At 36.8% G+C, this 17289-nt stretch overlaps 1 protein-coding gene across 1 annotated transcript; it reads left to right on the forward strand.

Moving 5' to 3' along the window:
• Positions 1-8838: 8838 nt before the first annotated feature.
• LOC133878660 (protein mago nashi homolog) lies at positions 8839-16111 on the forward strand. The gene is made up of 3 exons (XM_062317234.1): positions 8839-9195; positions 13876-14052; positions 15840-16111. Exons 1-3 carry the CDS (start codon positions 8971-8973, stop codon positions 15897-15899), a joined length of 462 nt encoding a protein of 153 aa, XP_062173218.1. The 5' UTR covers positions 8839-8970; the 3' UTR covers positions 15900-16111.
• The last annotated feature ends 1178 nt before the right edge of the window (positions 16112-17289 follow it).

Consider the following 17289-nt stretch of genomic DNA (forward strand, 5'->3'; position numbering starts at 1 on the left):
GCTAATTTGAGGCTGACTTGCGGCTAATTTGAGGCCTTGCACAGTGCCATCTTATGCCTATAACTTCGACCATTGGAAAAACTCATCCATGACTTCGGAGAATGCTCTTCACTCGGAATCACCTTCTTCATCCAGTGGTTCCAACTCCTCGTGGTACCCAGTTTCTCCGGTGAAGCCAGTCCACGTGGTCAGTCCGAGAACACGATCTTTGAGGGTTAGTTTTATAAATTTGAGATTAGTATGTTGTTCCTTCTTTTTTTATTAGTCGTTTGTAATGTTGCCCAAGAACACTGCCAATGGGTTTTAACGGACTGTTATTGGGTTTTTATTATCATGGTCTATTTAATTCATTTACAATTATTTCCGATTGAATGTTTTTCCTCTCTGTAATTTCCGTTTGAATGTTGTATTGAATGGTGTTCTTTCCATTTGAATGCAATGTATGTATTTATCTTAAACTCATTTTCATCGAGTTGTTCCCGCAGATCTTTCTGTGGTATTGTCTTTTTTCTTCAAGTATGTTTTCTTTTTCTTTTTCTTTTTCAGCTAATAATAAATCTATTCGTTTTGCAAAATAATTTTTATTTATCAATTTTTAATGGAAGAAAGAATTGGTTGATTTATTAATAACAAATATTTCACATGAAGATGAAAAACGGGAACGGGAAAAAATTTGCTCTTTTTTTAGGTTTTGGAAATGCAACAACAATCTGCCCAAAATTGTTTTACAAAATTTTGTAATTTTATTCAAAAACAATAATGGTTTTCTATTAAATCTGAAAAATATATAATGTATTATACTATTAAATGTAGAAAATGAAACTAGTTTTTGAATGGAAAAAAAAAAAAAAAAAACAGAAGTTAATCCCGTGTATTTTCATCTTCGTGGAGAGTAGAATACCATGTGTCATTAGTATGTAGCAGACAATAAACTGGCATAGTTATTATAATTTAAAATAGAAGCAATATATTTATTTTGGATCACATTAGAGACATGATTTTATAAATATTCTTTTTTTCAATTTGATTATATTATGAAAATAAGCTTTACCCGGATGAAGATTAATTTTCATTAATTTTATTAGCTTGCCATAATTGTTTTTTGACACTAGTTATATTTATTGGTCAAAACTGATCAAACAAATGGAATATATATATTATAATTTGTCCAATTCAAACAGATTTAATTATGTACAGGTATATTATTCGTCCAATTTTGCGCTTTCAAATAAGCATTTCATACCTCCAATTTTAAAATGCGGTTTTGTACGTTTTCAAATCAATGGCTTTAGGCAAATGCAATTTCCTAGCGATGTGTTTTTTTAAAAAATAAAAATTATTTTAATATTGAACTCATGTGTCACAATGCTGGACTAATTAAATTTACATGGTGCACAGCCTTATCTAACAAGAAGCAGGAAGCACAATTATTAGGAGCGACTAGTTCTTATCATATTCGAAAGGTATTACGCACAACCTTTTTCTTTATCTGTTTTATATAAAAAAATATTCCAAGTTATTAAAATACAAAGTTATTAATAAAAAAAACAAGATGTTATTTTTAATTAATAGAGTAATGGAGAATTCCAAGTTATTAATAAAAAATGAAAAAAAAACAAACTATTTTCCACATATGCATTTTCAGTAATAAGTAGCTAAACTTAAGGATAAAGTGTAAATTTATATTTTATATAAAAAATTGTGTTTTTTTTTTTTCCCTATTTTAATTAAAATACAAATTTCGGTTATATGTAAAAGACATGTGCCTTTAATAGGATTTCTTTTATTATGATTCATTTTCATTTTTTTCCTTTTCTTTTCTATTGCTTTTATTATTGTTTTAATACGTTCATGTTAGGTTATATGTTAAAGACATGTGCCTTTAATAGGATTTTTTTTATTAGGATTCATTTTCAATTTTTTCCTTTTCTTTTCTATTACTTTTATAATTGTTTTAATACGTTCATGTTAGTTTATATGTTTTTAAAATATATACAATTAAGGGTAACTTTGTCGTTAGGGGGACATTTTTTGATAGTTTAAGGAAGAAGATTGACACAATTGGTAGTTTGAGATACATAGAATACGAGGTGTTAGTTCGAGGGGGTTATGTAAAAATATGTGAACTTTTTTGTTGGTTTCAATTGAAGTTTTCTCCATAAGCCATTACTATACTTCTATAATAGCTCTACTTTTCCTTACCATACTAGAGAAAACGAGACTCAGTGTAAAGCGAAAAATCAGAGAAGTGGCCACCAGAGGATGATGACATTTTCGTCCAACTTTTAGTCGAATCTGTGCACAACGGTTCCATCATCCGAGGGACCGTGAACAAAGCATTGTGGGTCCAGCTAGCCAATGCTTTGAATCCGAGGGCGAGTAAAGTCTGGACTCCTAGCCAACTATCATCGAAGTATGAAAGGTTGCGAAAAGACCACAATGACTTTTCTGGTCTGTTACATCATGAAACTAGCTTTAGCTGGGATAGAATATTAAATACAGTTTGTGAGACCCCGACGCAATGGGAGCGTGTGAAGATTGTACGCTCTATTCAAAACTAGCTTGGTATGATTACTCTTATACATTATTTGGGGAATAATAATTTTTTCGGGTTTTCGTAAGTGGATCTGAAAATTTCACACTTCAAAGCAAAATGGTGCCGTAACTACGAGGAACTCGGGCTCATATTCGATTGGTCCACAGCAACTAGCATTTTCCGCCAGTCCTCCGCACAGTCGCTGCCTGACACCGATGAGGAAGCACATCTTATGCACCGTATGCAGACAGAAGGCATACACGTGTACGATGGTGGGGTAGGTCGTAGAGGTCAACCCGAAGGTTATCCGTCACTCACATTTGTTGACCTTGGCAGTCCGCATGATGAGGACATTAGTGGACCTTCGTTTGTTAGAGGTCGCCGTAGTGGGAAACAGTCAATGGTGGAGGATACAAGAGGTAGGGGAAATGCCCCAGCACGTGGTATCGGATTGGGCGTCAGCATGGGGTCTTAAGGGAAAGGATCCTCAGGTAAAATATCCTCTAGGGAAACAAAGGCCACGGTAAATGTTTCGAAGCAGGCTATGTACGATGAGATGAGGGAACTGGCGAAGGCAATAAGAGAATCTGATGTGTTTTAAAATAAGTACTCGCAAGTGCACGAATCGTTATGCAATATAGCGTATTGCAAGTGCGAGGTCGATCCCACAGGGAATTGTGTTGCGAAAATTAATCTCTATTCGAACTAATCCTATTTTAACCTAGTTCCAAATTTAGGGTTTTGTTCTAAAGGAAAACATAAACAAAAATAATGAAGATAAAGGGGTCTAGGGTTTCGGAATCCACACTCACCAAATCACAATAACCTAATCTCATGCTCATCACACATATTTTGAGGTTGTCACATATAAATATTAGGTATGCTCTACATTGCTTCAAAAATCATTTGAAACATTCAATGATTCCGTTCATAGCACAAATCACAAAGAGTACCAATTGAAATCAAAACATCCAATGTATCATTCAATCACAATGGATATCATCATTCAAACCGATAAAACAATGTATTAGTCGAACGACGCACAATGAATATCCAATGCTTTGATAGATCAAACACCAAGCAATCAATTTTAATGAGACTTATTCCACATCATCACTTGTATCCGGAAACCACAAGAGATATCAAAACATCATCTCATAAAAATCGAAGTAGAACAATGAGAAATCAAACCCATAAACTCAAATAGCATGAACAAGCAAGAAACTCGGTTTCTCTTCAATGGTGAGGTTTCATCCTCAACCCCAAACGAAAATATTAGCTACACATGATAAAATAACTACAACTTAAAACATTAAATTAAAAGCATAAAAATCAAAGAGTTGCAAAAGGAAAGAAATAAGCTACAAGAAGAAGAGAAGCAAGAAGTTATGTACAAAGAGGCTCATGCCTCTCCTCCTCCCCTTTGATTTTCAGCCTTGGTCTCCTTTTATAGCCAAGTGGTTTGTGTGGAATGGGTGAGTGGATGTTATTTATGTATGAGTGGAGAGATGAGTGATGAGTGTTTTATGGAATGATGGTATTTTATGTTGAGTGGAGAGATGAGTGATGAGTGTTTTATGGAATGATGTTGAGTGGAAAAAAAAGGTGATTAAGTGGCTGAGAATGTGGAGAAAAACGTGTATTGGCTCTAGCTTTGGGGAGACAAGGAATGAAGCAAAAGAAAAATAATAAGAGAGATGGTTCCGGATTTTCGGGATGATCCGACGACTGAAATTCAAACAGCCATATCTTTTTCCACGCATCTCCAAATTGGCTGAAACTTGTTGAGTTGGAAAGCTGACATCTTGAACTTCAATTTAGACCTAAGAAACTCCCAAAAAGGATATCGTTTGGTCCTGTTATGATCAGTCTAAATGTAGTGATCTGCTGCATCCGAATTTCCTTGTATTTTGCTTGAATTATATCATTTCTCTCTTATTGTCCTACAAAATATAAAAACACTAAAACTAACCAAAGCATTAGAAAATAACAAAACTAAAGGTTTAACTAATGTAAATTAAGGGGTCCAAATATACACTTTTTGGCACTCATCAGAATCCATACAGCAGCAAACTCAGCAGGACTTGAGTTCGACGCAACAGTTCAACACTGCCAAATCCGCACCTCCAATAAACCAGGCAATCACCGTGCTTAATGAGTTGCAGGCTGAAATTACACTCGATACTTACGTGGCTACATCAATTGCCCTACTAGATGAAAAACTTCAAAACTTGTTTCTCCTTTGGAACAAAGAACACAAATTGCTTTGGCTATCAAAGGTCAAGCCCCTTGATTGACAATCTGAGTTAATTGATGGAATGTGTTATTTTATGTTAGTTTAATGTATTTTAGCTATTAGTTATGAGACAAGTTATTTTATGTTAGTTTAATATATTTTAGCTATTAGCTATGAGACAAGTTTAATTGGTGCAATGTGTTTTACTACGTGCATATGTGACAATAATTAAGTGTTGAATGTGTGTTAGATGGTATTATTCATTCAATTATTTTAAACTGTACTGAACTAAGGCTCTGTTAGTAGGATGGACGGATCTAACCTCCCTTTCGTACCCGCGTATGAAGATAGAGAAGAGGAACTTGATGACGAGATTTTCTTTTTACCGAGTGCGATTGACTCATCAGACGACGATGAAAACACCAAAATGCCGCAACGCACCTTGCCATTACGAGGGGCCATGTACATAACATACATGCTGAACGGTCACCCAATGCTGTGTTTTCAAATGTTTCGTATGGAGCCACCAGATTTTATAGCTTTGTGTTTTGAGTTGAGGGAGCGCCAGTTCATAAAGAGTACAAGGAACCTTGATGTTGAGGAAAATGTTGCTATATTTCTTTTGCTTACTGGGCACTGCCAAGGGCAGCGGATCGCTGCAGATCGCTTTCAACACTCCACGGAAAACAATAAACCGACATTATAATAAGGTGTTAAGAGCAGTGGGCCATCTGGCCAAGGTCTACATCAAAGTGAGACACAGGACTGGGGTGCACCCACATGTACGCGGTAATCCTAAATATTATCCTTGGTTCAAGGTGAGTATTGTTCATTTATAACACATCGGCCCTATCAATGCCACTGTTCAAAACTTGTAAGACAATGTACATTTTTAAGTTTATTTTTGTTTGAAAATTATTACAAGATTGTATTGGTACAGTTGACGGCACACACATAAATGTACAAATCCCGGCAGAGCACCAACGCCTTTTTCGTGGCCGCAAAAATGAGTGCACACATAACATTATGGCAATATGCGATTTTGATATGTTATTCACGTTCGTGTACGTTGGTTGGGAGGGAACCGCGAACGATGACCGCATTTTTAAGGATGCTGTTACAATTGACCAAGGCTTTGAGTGACCTACAAATGGTTAGTACGTTGCATACAATTGCGTATTTTTCTATCTATCATATATTTTCATGCTCTTGAATAAACTTTGGGTATTTTTTTTTTATGAATGACACTATTATGTGGTTGATTCTGCATGCCCATGCACGCGAGGTTTCTTGCCTCCGTATAAAGGGGAGAGGTATCATCTCTCCAATTTTCGTAATAGGCATTTACCCTGTGGGTACAATGAACTGTTTAATTTTAGACACTCCTCACTACGAATGATTATTGAGAATTGCTTATCCAGATTGAAAAAGAGATGACGTATTTTATACGATATGCCTAAGTACTTATTGCCACGTCAACCTGTCATTATAATGGCATGCTGTACACTGCAAAACTTCATTGGGACGCGTAATCCAAATGATTAAATATTCAACAACATTGATGCAGTAGAATCAGGGATAAGTGAGCAGCCTTATGCATATGACAACAATGATGAGGAAGGCCCCTCACATTCAGGACAATATGACTTCTCATCTGCAGCTGGCGTTGAAATGAGCAATTTTAGAAAAGGCATTGCACAAGCAATGTGGGATAATGCACATGGAAACGAATATGGAGATAATTAAAAAAATGGCAATTATAATGTTGAAGTAATACTTTTTATAATGCCCGTGCATTTGGATATGGTTGAGTTTGTTTTATGGTTGATAAGACTTTTCAATGTAAGACAAATATGTGAAATTGACTGATATGTATGTTGTTATGTCAAATTGTCTACCCGTACATGAGAAGTTTGTTGTTTTATGCTGCATTACGAAGTAGATATGAACGTCAAGGTGAATTGCACATGTGGTGCTAGACCCATGACACTCCTCATCTCAAAAATAGAAAGAAACTATATGAGACGCTTTTACAAGTGTCTCATAGGCAAGGTATGAACTCATAAGCAATCACAGGTTTCAAATTGAAGCCTCATTTTTATGTCTTTTGATTCTTGACACATTTGTTGTATTTAACAATGGCAGTCTCATTATGTTTTAATGTGTTATTGTAGAATCATCCCGAAGGTTTTTATTGGGAATATGAGTTGATGCAAAATTTGCCAGAAACGGTACATGATGACGACGCTGTGGGTTTACGTGCTCTTGGTAGCGCGTCAGGCATGCCGTGGACTGTCGGGGGCATTATGCGATATTGTGGCATTACAGGGATTTGCGTCTTGTGTTTCTTAGGGGTACTGTTTTTGTTGGTTGTCATGTTTGCCTGAAGTGGTTTGGTTTGTATTGCGAGTGGTATGTGAAACCACTATTTATTATGTGTCTTTGTTGCTTCTATCGGATTCAATTAATTATATAGTATATGTCGGATATTTATAGATATTGCTACTTGAACTGTTTTATTTTCAGTACCGTTCATGAACTGTAATTGAGTTATGCATTTGACTGGCTGCCAAGCTTTGTTCGAAATTGACCTGCATGGTTTTTTTTTTTTTTTTTGTCCATAGATTTATGTATGTTTTTTTCTTTATTTATTTTACATTATTATATGTGTACATTTGTCTTTGATTTATCTTACACAAATTACTTTAAGTTAAATGACATTAACTTTGGTTTTTAAATGATATTTTAATAAAATTAATTTATAGTAAAAATAAAAGAGAAAGAGGTATGCTTCTTGGATTTTAAAAAGTAAATGAATTTCTTTTTAACGAAAAGTGCAGTATTAGTTTTAGATTGAAAAAAGTAATGTACTTAAAATTAAAACAAAAAATAGTTTTATTTGGGCATAAATCCATAGAGCATCGATCTCCTAGACCAACCGGGAATACAAAATGATTAGGGGCAAAATGGGAAGCCAAGAAATGGACAGGGAATCAACGACAATTTTATTATTTTTTAAATTTTATAATTAATTTTAATTAAGTATGAAATTTTCCTTTTAATAGTCATTTTTTAATCTTCATATTTATTTCAATAATAATTCCACACTACTTTTCATAACACCAATCATTATACACAATTTTTCATACCTTCAATCATTTCCAATCATTTCTAATCATTTCTTACTATTAAAAAATAATACTTTTCAATATAAAAAATTCAACACTCAAACACAATTTCAAAAAAAAATTCTAAACTCTATTTGCCTAAAAATTCGTAAAGAGAATATGAATTCAATTCTGATTCCAAAAATTCAATACATAAACAGACCATTAGTATTTTATTGTCTTTATCTCATTATTCTTTGCTGATGTAATATTGTTAATCTATTTTTAGATTAATTTTAATTAAAAAAAAATTAATAATACTACATATACAAAAAGTTATAAAAAAAATGATAAAATAATACAAAGTAGCATGTCTATTTTATTTTGTGAATACCATTCATACAAACACAAATGAGTTAACCAAATTTTACTCCTACGGAAGGATAACATTCAAATATATCCCAAGAGGAAAAAATGAAAAAACAAAACAAATGTAGAAAGACAAATCATATATTTGTGACCTACTATAAATTTATATACCGTTTTATAAGTCTAGAATCCCAAATGCCATCGTTTACAAGAAGCCTTTGGCTAATATAAGAAGAGAATATAAAAAAAGAAAAAAAGAAAAAAAAACTAATACAAATAATAAAAACTAATACCATTTTTCTTTATATGATTGTAAATTTGTAAGTGATAGTAAAGAGAAAATAATATATACAATTTTAGGCCTTTTTTTTCTTCTACTTTACACTCTTTTTTTTTTTTTTTTTTTTTTTTTTTTTTTTCTTTTTTAATTAATTTTTTATATATATATATATATATATATATATTCAAATTGTATTTATTTTGAAAAGAACAGAGTGGGCCGCTAATAATCTCAGCGTCCTTTTCAGGCTTGCAGACTTTAGGCCGTTGGACTTGGGCCTCTCTTTCTCTCACAAGACCTGCGTCCTTTGTGAAGCTCAGTGTTCAAAGTCGATTACCTGCAACTTTCAGTCTCCCATTGCGCCGTATCTCCTGATTTTTCTTCTTTTTGGACTGAATACCCATCGCAGGAAGAGAAGAGAAGAGAAGAGGAAGAGGGTAGAATGGCAGGAGCAGAGACAGAGGAGATGGAGGAGTTCTACGTGCGGTACTACGTGGGGCACAAGGGGAAGTTTGGGCACGAGTTCCTGGAGTTCGAGTTCCGCTCCAACGGCATGCTCCGCTATGCCAACAACTCCAACTACAAGAACGACACCATGATCCGCAAGCAAGTCTTCGTCACCCCCGCCGTCCTCAAGGAGTGTCGCCGCATTATCCTAGAGAGCGAGGTTTTCCTTTCTCTCTTTTTTCCTATTTTTAGGGTTTCAAAACCCTTGGTGGTTTTCGTTGGATGTTTCTTTTTCGGGGTTTTGATTTTGTGTGTGTTTTGTTTTTGTAGTTTTTGTTGGTGCTTTAGGGTTTAGTTGTGTTAGTTTTGGTTCTAGAATCTCCTGTCTGATTGCTTGGAAAAAGGAGTGCTGAAAGGGAAAGTGAGACTAGTAGAAAGGAAAATGGAGTACTGTGGTGATTGATAAAACAGTGACTACTAAAAAGGATAAGGGTGCTGAGGACAAAAGTTTCTCTAACTCGTTTGAGGTTGTGAAGTTAAATAAGGAAAGGGACTTAGAGGAGGGGGAGATTCATACTAGTCGAATGAATATTCATACCATTCAGAGGATTATTGAAGAGGCTTTACATGAAGAACATAGCCGTTTGACTATGCTGAAGGATAAGGGTAAGAGCCAATCAGGGTAGGGAGGGGAGCACTAGGGGAGGGGTTATTCTCCAACATTATGAAGTTCATTATATGGAATGTGAGAGGTCTTAATGATCTCTCTAAACAAAGGGAGGTCCGTAGTATGGCTAGTAGGATGAAAGTTGTTTTGTTTTGCCTCATTAAAACCTGAGTAAAAGAAGGAAAGGTGGAAAAAATAAAAGAAGGTATGTTTCTTGGGTGGGGAATTATATCTAACTATGAGTTTAATCCTTTAGATCGTTTTTGGGTTTGTTGGTATAAGGAGGATTTGAAAATTGATTTGATTGGTAAAGTGAGCAGGATATTAGTTGTAGAATTGAGGCTATTAAGGAGAATTTGGTTTGGTTTCAATCTTTTGTTTATGGTGCTAATAAAGGAGCAGATAAAAGAGGACTTTGGGATAGATTGAGGTTGGTTAAAAGTCAGGTTAATCAGGAATCGTGGCTGTTAGGTGGGGACTTTAATGTGGTATTGTCTGTGAAGGAAAAAATGGGGGAAAGATGAACTCAACTATTTTTGATAAGTAAACTTTAAAGAGTCTGTTAGAGATATTGAAGTGGAGGATTTGAATTTTTGTGGTAGTTTGTTTACTTGGACCAATAAGGACGAGGGTGATGCTTTTGTTGCTAAGAAGTTAGAATTATGGTTAATGAATTCTGGATGGAGAAGTTTGGGAATACTTTAGTGGAGTCTGTGTTGGGAGGGGTGTCTGATTATTCTTATATTTTGGTTGCTGTTGCTACAGTAAAGAGTTTTGGACCCAAGCCCTTAAAATTCTTTAGTTACTGGACAGAACATTCTAATTTTTTTGCAATGGGTGAAGGATTGGTGAGATTCATAAGTGGAGGGGTATCCAATGTTTAAGCTATATGCTCGTTTGAAAAGCTGTGAAAGAGGTTTTGAAAAACCAGAATAAGGTGTGTTATGGGAATATTCAACAGAAAGTTCTCCAAGCTAGAATGCGTATGCAACAAGCTCAACAGGATGTTATTACTTTTGGTGGTTCTGCTGCGTGTTTGGTGAGAGAAAAATAATAAAGTATCCATGAGTATGTTTAGGTGACCAGAGCTGAGGAAGCATTCTCGAGGCAGAAGGCTCATGTTCAGTGGGTGCAGCTTGAGAATCTCTTGGGGACTAGCTCTTTGATCTTTGATGAAAAGAAGGCAAATAGAATCTTTGGGTTAGTGCAGAAACGTATTACCATTGAGCAGTATGCTGATCTTTGTAAGCCAGTTGAAAATGAGGATATTAGGAGAACTATTTTTGCCATGAAGAACAATAAATCTCTAGGTCCAGATGGTTTCACGTCTGAGTTCTTTAAACATGATTGGCCAGTGGTTGGAGGTGACGTGCTTGCTGCCACAAAATATTTTTTTCCTCTAGTAAGCTTTTGAATCGTGTGAATGCTACTATTATTACTTTGGTTCCTAAGAAACTTATTCCTTCAACAATGGGGGATTATCGACCTATTTCTTGTTGCAATCTTATATACAAATGTGTCACTAAAATTTTGGCAAATAGGTTGGTTCCTTGTTTGGATGGGATTATTAGCTCGAATCAAACTGCTTTTAACCGTAGCATTTCAGAAAATATTTTGTTGGCTCAAGAGCTTTTAAGAGACTATCATAAGAAGGGAGGCAAGGCTCAGTTTACTTTGAAAGTTGACCTAATGAAAGCATATGACTCTATTAATTGGGATTTTGTGCTTCATTGTTTGGCTTGTTTTGGTATTCCAGCAGAGTTCATAAATTGGGTGCGAGTTTGTATTATCCTAGGTTCTCAGTGGCTCTTAAAGGTACCTTACAAGGTCTTTTTGAAGAGAAGAAGGGTCTTAGGCGAGGAGAGCCCATTGTCTCCTTACCTAGTTGTGATTGCCATGGAAATATTGGATAGTTGATTGAAGGAGAGTTCTGTGGAAAACAAAGGCTTCCAGTTTCATGCTAGGTGCTCAAAGCCAAAGCTAACTCATCTTTGTTTTGCAGATGACCTATTGATTTTTTTTGAAGCCAAGCTCGAATCTATCATGGTTTTAAAGCGTGTCCTCCATGAATTTTCTGAACTCTTGGGTTTGAGATCAAATCCTGCTAAGAGTACACTCTTTATTGCTCTGGAGTTCCTTAGGTGGAAAAAGATAGAATTTCTGATTGCCTTCAAATGAAGGAGGGCATGTTACTAGTGAGATACTTAGGAGTGCCTTTAATCACCACAAGGTTGACTGCTTCTGATTGTTCCATTTTGTTGGAGAAGATCACGGGGCACATTGACTCTTGGATCTCTAGAAAAATTATTTTGTCGGGCGTTTGCAATTGCTTACCTCGATTCTATAGTGTCCAAGTCTTTTGGACTGGTATTTTCACCTTACCAAAAGAGGTTATTTTTTTGATTGAACAAAAACTCAATCGTTTTCGTTGGAATGGGAAGGATGAGGGAAATGCTCGAGCTTGAGTGGCTTGGAAAATGTTAAATTTCCCAAAGAAAGAAGGGGGACTGGGCATTAAAAAACTAGAGGAGTGGAACTGTGCTGCCATTATGAAACACATTTGGAGTCTTTTTGCCAAAGCCAAGTCATTGTGGGTTACTTGGGTGAATGAAAATCTGTTGATGGGCCGTAGCTTTTGGCCAATCAAGGTTCCACAGTCCTGTTCTTGGTACTGGCGGAAGTTGTTGAAGCTAAGAGTGGAGGCCAATAATTTTTTGAGGTTTGATGTGGGTAATGGTAGTAACATTCATCTATGGACTGATTGGTGGCATCCAAGTGGTGTATAGAGCTATTTATGATGCTCAAAGCCATCTGAATTCCAGACTATCTTCAGTCATTAGGGATGGTCTTTGGTTTTGGAAACCAGCCAGATCTGATGCTCTTGTGGAGATTCAAAGCAAGCTCTTTATGGTTGATTTTGGTGTGGGGGATGAACCTAAATGGGTTATCTCTTAGTCTGGGAATTATAGTAGCTCGGATGCTTGGGAAGCATTGAGAGAGAAGGGTCCTTGTGTGGATTGGTGGTAGATCATTTGGCATCCTTTTACATTCCCTAAGCATGGTTCATTCTTTGTTGGCCATGACGAATGCTCTAACCACTGGAGACAAGCTGTTGCGATGGGGTTATCAAGGGGAGACAAATTGCATTTTCTGCAGAAATGGAGTAGAAACTCTGGACCATCTATTTTTCAGTTGTAGTTTTAGGAGTGGACTTTGGTGGAATCTTACGAAGTTGTGTGATCTGGAGGATACTTCTACTTGCTGGGCTGCGATTGTTGATGTAGGGGTGCAGAATTGGAGGAAAAAAGTGATGAAGTATTTTGTTTGTAGGCTGGTTTTCGGAGCTGCAACGCATTTTATTTGGCGTAATAGGAATGACTTGAGGCACGACAATACTCCTTTCTCTGAGGAATAAATTCTGCAGAAGATCAAGTGGGAAGTGAGAGTTCGTTTAATGGGGAAATGCAGCTTTAGGAGGACTAAGGGGAATGAAAAATTTGCTGTAATTGGTGTATAGGTTTTGTTTGTTTTAGATTGGTATGTAGAGGGCCTTTGAAGCTTGTTTCATAGTCAGTTTTCTGCTGTTTCTGCATAAATTGTAAAGAGGTATAGTTTGTTGTTATAAAATGGTTACTATCTATGGATAGCACCCCATCTTTGCCACCTAGGTGTTTCTACTTTTGTAGACTTTCTTAATTTATTAGTTGTTCCTCCCGTTTAGGGGCTCTCTTGTATACTTCCCTTGTATTAGGGTTGCGCCCCTCTGCGCTTTTTATTGAATTTTATATTACTTATCAAAAAAAAAAAAAATGGTTACTAAGTCATCCAAAAAAAAAGTTCGTAAATTCACTGGTTTGGTGGCTTAATTCTTTGTACGTTTCTCCTTAGGGTTTGAATTTGTCAATTTTTAGTTTTGGATTTCTGCTGAGAAAATGGACGATTACTGAAAGGAAAAGTGAATTAATTGATTTATTTATGTGCTGTTTTCCAGTGTTTTACCTTCTAGTTCTAGAAGATTTAACCATCTCTTTGACATTCTCTCTTTCTACGGGTTTCTTTAAGGTTAATTTGTTTTTTGTTTGTAATTTTAATGGGCCTATAGGGTTTTGATCTGTTAGTTTTCTTCCCTACTCTGATTGAGTTGGGGTTCGTGAGGCTTTCTATCAATTTTTTTTTTTTTTGGGTTTACTATCATCTGGTCTTATAATCTTGTATACGGGTGTTCTTGTCCAGATACTGAAGGAAGATGATAACCAATGGCCGGAACCCGACCGTGTTGGGAGGCAGGAGCTTGAGATTGTGATGGGGAATGAGCATATCTCTTTTACTACTTCAAAGATTGGATCCCTCGTAGATGTCCAGAGCAGTAATGACCCTGAAGGGCTTCGCATATTCTATTACCTTGTTCAGGTCTGCCAACTTGCGCATTCACTTTATGCTTTACTGTTTTTTTCTCTTTTGTAGTTTGTATTGTATGCGTGCCAATCTTTGTGTTTAGTTCCTAATTTCTTTCTAATTGTGGTTTTATGTCCTGAAATAAGAAATTGGCACTTGATCCCGGTTTTGCATCTTCTATCATGTTTATGTTTTTTTTTCTTTCCATATCTCAGTATGTTTTCTTTGTTTTCCACAGTTTTATTACGTTCTCGCCATGATTATTGAGTTTGTTTCTGAGCAGCCATATCAAGGACTTGTTGATAATCAAGTCCATTTGTGGTGCCATGTTGGGAACTAATGTGAAGTGAAAAGAAATAGAGGTGGCTTATAACATGGGTACACATTGTGAAGGTCATGACAGATATGAGCGAGTGAGTGAGAGTACATTGGGATTAAGACTGAGTTGAATTTATTTTAGTTGAGCTTACCCCTAAGAATTTCTCATCTATATATGTCTTATGTCTTTCTGTGTGTATGTGTGTCTAGGATCATATATATATGTTAAGAATCATAGTAGTTTTATCTCATAGTGACCACTGTGTTTGACTACTTGAGAATTGTTGTTCCCCAGAGACTTCCAGAGTAAATAATAATTACTAGGGTACCTTTCTTCCTACTCAAGATGTTTTGCTAGTCACTCAGGCTCATTAGTGGATGCTTACCTCTGAATTGCTGCATCAGACATTTAATAATGTTTCTCGTTTAGCTCCTTCATGCCTATTATAATTGGTGTAGGAATATTACCCATATTAAGGTTGCACCTAATTGCTGATTGTCAGGGGGGGGGGGGGGGGCATCTTGATATGTTATTGTGCTTGCAAATCAAGTCATTAATCAACGGAATCAATATGATTGTGCCATGAAAAGAAAAAAGAAAAAGAAAGGTTTGTTGAAATATCGTAGCCTTTTTTTTTTCTTTCTTTTGTGTGTGTGTGTGGGGGGGGGGGGGGGGAGGGGGGGTAGTATAGGAACTTGTTATATGCATGATGAAACGGAAGTAACGTCTTCTTGATGAAACTTTGATGATGATCCTAGATACATGCAAGTTGTAACAGACTTTAAATGCTGTATAAAACAGTGTTTTGAGTTTATTTCCATGGGATGTTCAAGTTTTGTTAACAGATGTTGCAAAATAGGACATGATGCCTATTATTTTTCGTTGTTCGTAATCCTGTTGACAAGGACATGAGCTTTGTGTTTTGATGCGGACACAAGTTTCTGTTTTTATGTGGACAGTGTAAGCATGAATCTGTCTGCGTGCGTGGGAGAGACTACATTTTGGACTTGTGTTTATTATAATTTATGATTAAGTGTGCCTATGCATGCTCTATGCTATTGAGCTTGTAAATGGGTTGGACCCACTTTGATTTACCAGAGTGGTAGGACATTGAGCTTAGATATGGGTGGGACTCACTTTGATTTACCAGATTGGTTCATCTATGAGAGAGAGAGAGAGAGAGAGAGAGAGAGAGAGAGAGAGAGAGAGAGAGAGAGAGAGAGAGAGAGAGAGAGAGAGACTACCTTCCCAGTGAATGGGTCCTAATTACCATGGAGAATATAGCGGCTGTTTTTCCTTTGGATTTGTTTTTTTGAACAACTTTATTCTTTCCGTTAGTTGAGATGTGGTCTTCCTCCGGTCCCTCTCCCTCAGTTCCTCTGGTATCGCTGCTTGCTTATGAGTGTGAATATTTATGTCATTACTGGTTTATCCACATTTTATGCCCCTGGCCCTGGGTTCTTATTGGTGTTTGTGGTTGCAGGATCTAAAGTGCTTCGTGTTCTCTCTCATTTCTCTCCATTTCAAGATCAAGCCAATATAGCATGGATTAGGAGTCTGCTGTTTTCTCTGCAATCTGCATTCGATTTTGTTTGCAATTGTAACAGTCACCTTATTTTGCGTGCAGTCTTGGCCATTTGACAGTTTAGCACTTTTATTGTTACCTGTTGTGTATGGGATAATGGGAGTGGTTAATCAGATTTACCATTGTGTGCACACATAGTAGAATGTTACAATGTTACCAAAGCTTCCTAATTGCTTCTCGTGTTAATGCTTTTTTTTTTTCTTCATGAACCGATTGCGATTGAAAAGCTTGAAGTAGTATTACGTTTCCAATTTAGACCCTATTTGCCATATCGAGTGTATAAATGCTTGGTAATTATATAGATGGTTGACATCAGAGATATGGTAAAAGACCAATTTTTTTAAATTTTAGTTATAAAAGACTCGAAAACTCTACTCCAAAAAGACGATTCAATAACTTCAAATCAATATATTCCTAAGAGATAGGCTTGGCAATTCAGGCCCACGGGTCGGGCTCGTGTCAACCCGGCCGACCCGATTATACAATCGGGTTCAACACGAACCCGACCTGATTATTAATCGGGTTGAGTTCTGGAACCCGAACACGACCCGGGTAACCCGTGAAAAAGAATAACTGAAGAACAGAAGAAGGCAAGAAGCGTGGCCGAGCGGCCGAGCCCACTGCCAGCCCAACACTTAGTGATTACAGCACTGCTCATCGAGTCATCGTCCTCGTTGCGCTTCTCCTCATGGGCTTCCTCTACATCTGCTCGCGTTGATTTTGCGCAAACTCTGCCGCCAAGTCACCGCCTCTTTCTCCTCGAACTTGCTGAGAGCCTGAGACAAAATCGCGCAGTTGATCTAGTACTGGCAGAGCTCTCGCGCAGTCGATCTAGTACCGGCAGAGCTCGAATCATCAGCGAGTCCACCTCTTTGCACAGGTTCGACCTGGTTGGAAGATCCGACAGTAGAGAAGAGTCAGAAAACGTTCAACCTGGAAGAGGGGTCTGGAAGATCGACGATCGAAGACCATGACTCGTGTATACTGGTGACTCTGGAGTCAAGAGGTGAGGCGTGGTTGCGTGAAATGAAATGGTGAAAGAAAGGGAAAGCTGAAAAGAAAAGGGATGTGGGTGCGGGTCGTGCTTCTAGCCGGGCTAGGGTTTGTTTTTTGTTTTTAATAATTAACGGGTTATAATCGTGTCATAATCGGGGCGACCCGATTATGACCCAAAACCCGATTACCTCAAACCCAAACCCTGTATTTTCGTGTCGTGTTTATGTCGGGTTCACGGGTCGTGTCAAAAGTTGCCAACTCCACTAAGAGCCAATGTAGCACTCTTGTTTTGTTTTTGTTTTTTTTTTTTTTTTATTCGTTCTCTCTCTCTAAATTTTATTCATTTTGCTTG

Source organism: Alnus glutinosa, chromosome 9 (assembly GCF_958979055.1).
Source record: "Alnus glutinosa chromosome 9, dhAlnGlut1.1, whole genome shotgun sequence".
Classification (NCBI taxonomy): domain Eukaryota; kingdom Viridiplantae; phylum Streptophyta; class Magnoliopsida; order Fagales; family Betulaceae; genus Alnus; species Alnus glutinosa.

Bases quoted from the DNA above. Each gene is read 5' to 3' on its own strand.
- LOC133878660 (XM_062317234.1), top strand. From the start codon at position 8,971: ATGGCAGGAGCAGAGACAGAGGAGATGGAGGAGTTCTACGTGCGGTAC. The intron at 9,196-13,875 runs GTTTTCCTTTCT...GTTCTTGTCCAG, and splicing joins GCATTATCCTAGAGAGCGAG to ATACTGAAGGAAGATGATAA. The intron at 14,053-15,839 runs GTCTGCCAACTT...TTGTGGTTGCAG, and splicing joins TATTCTATTACCTTGTTCAG to GATCTAAAGTGCTTCGTGTT.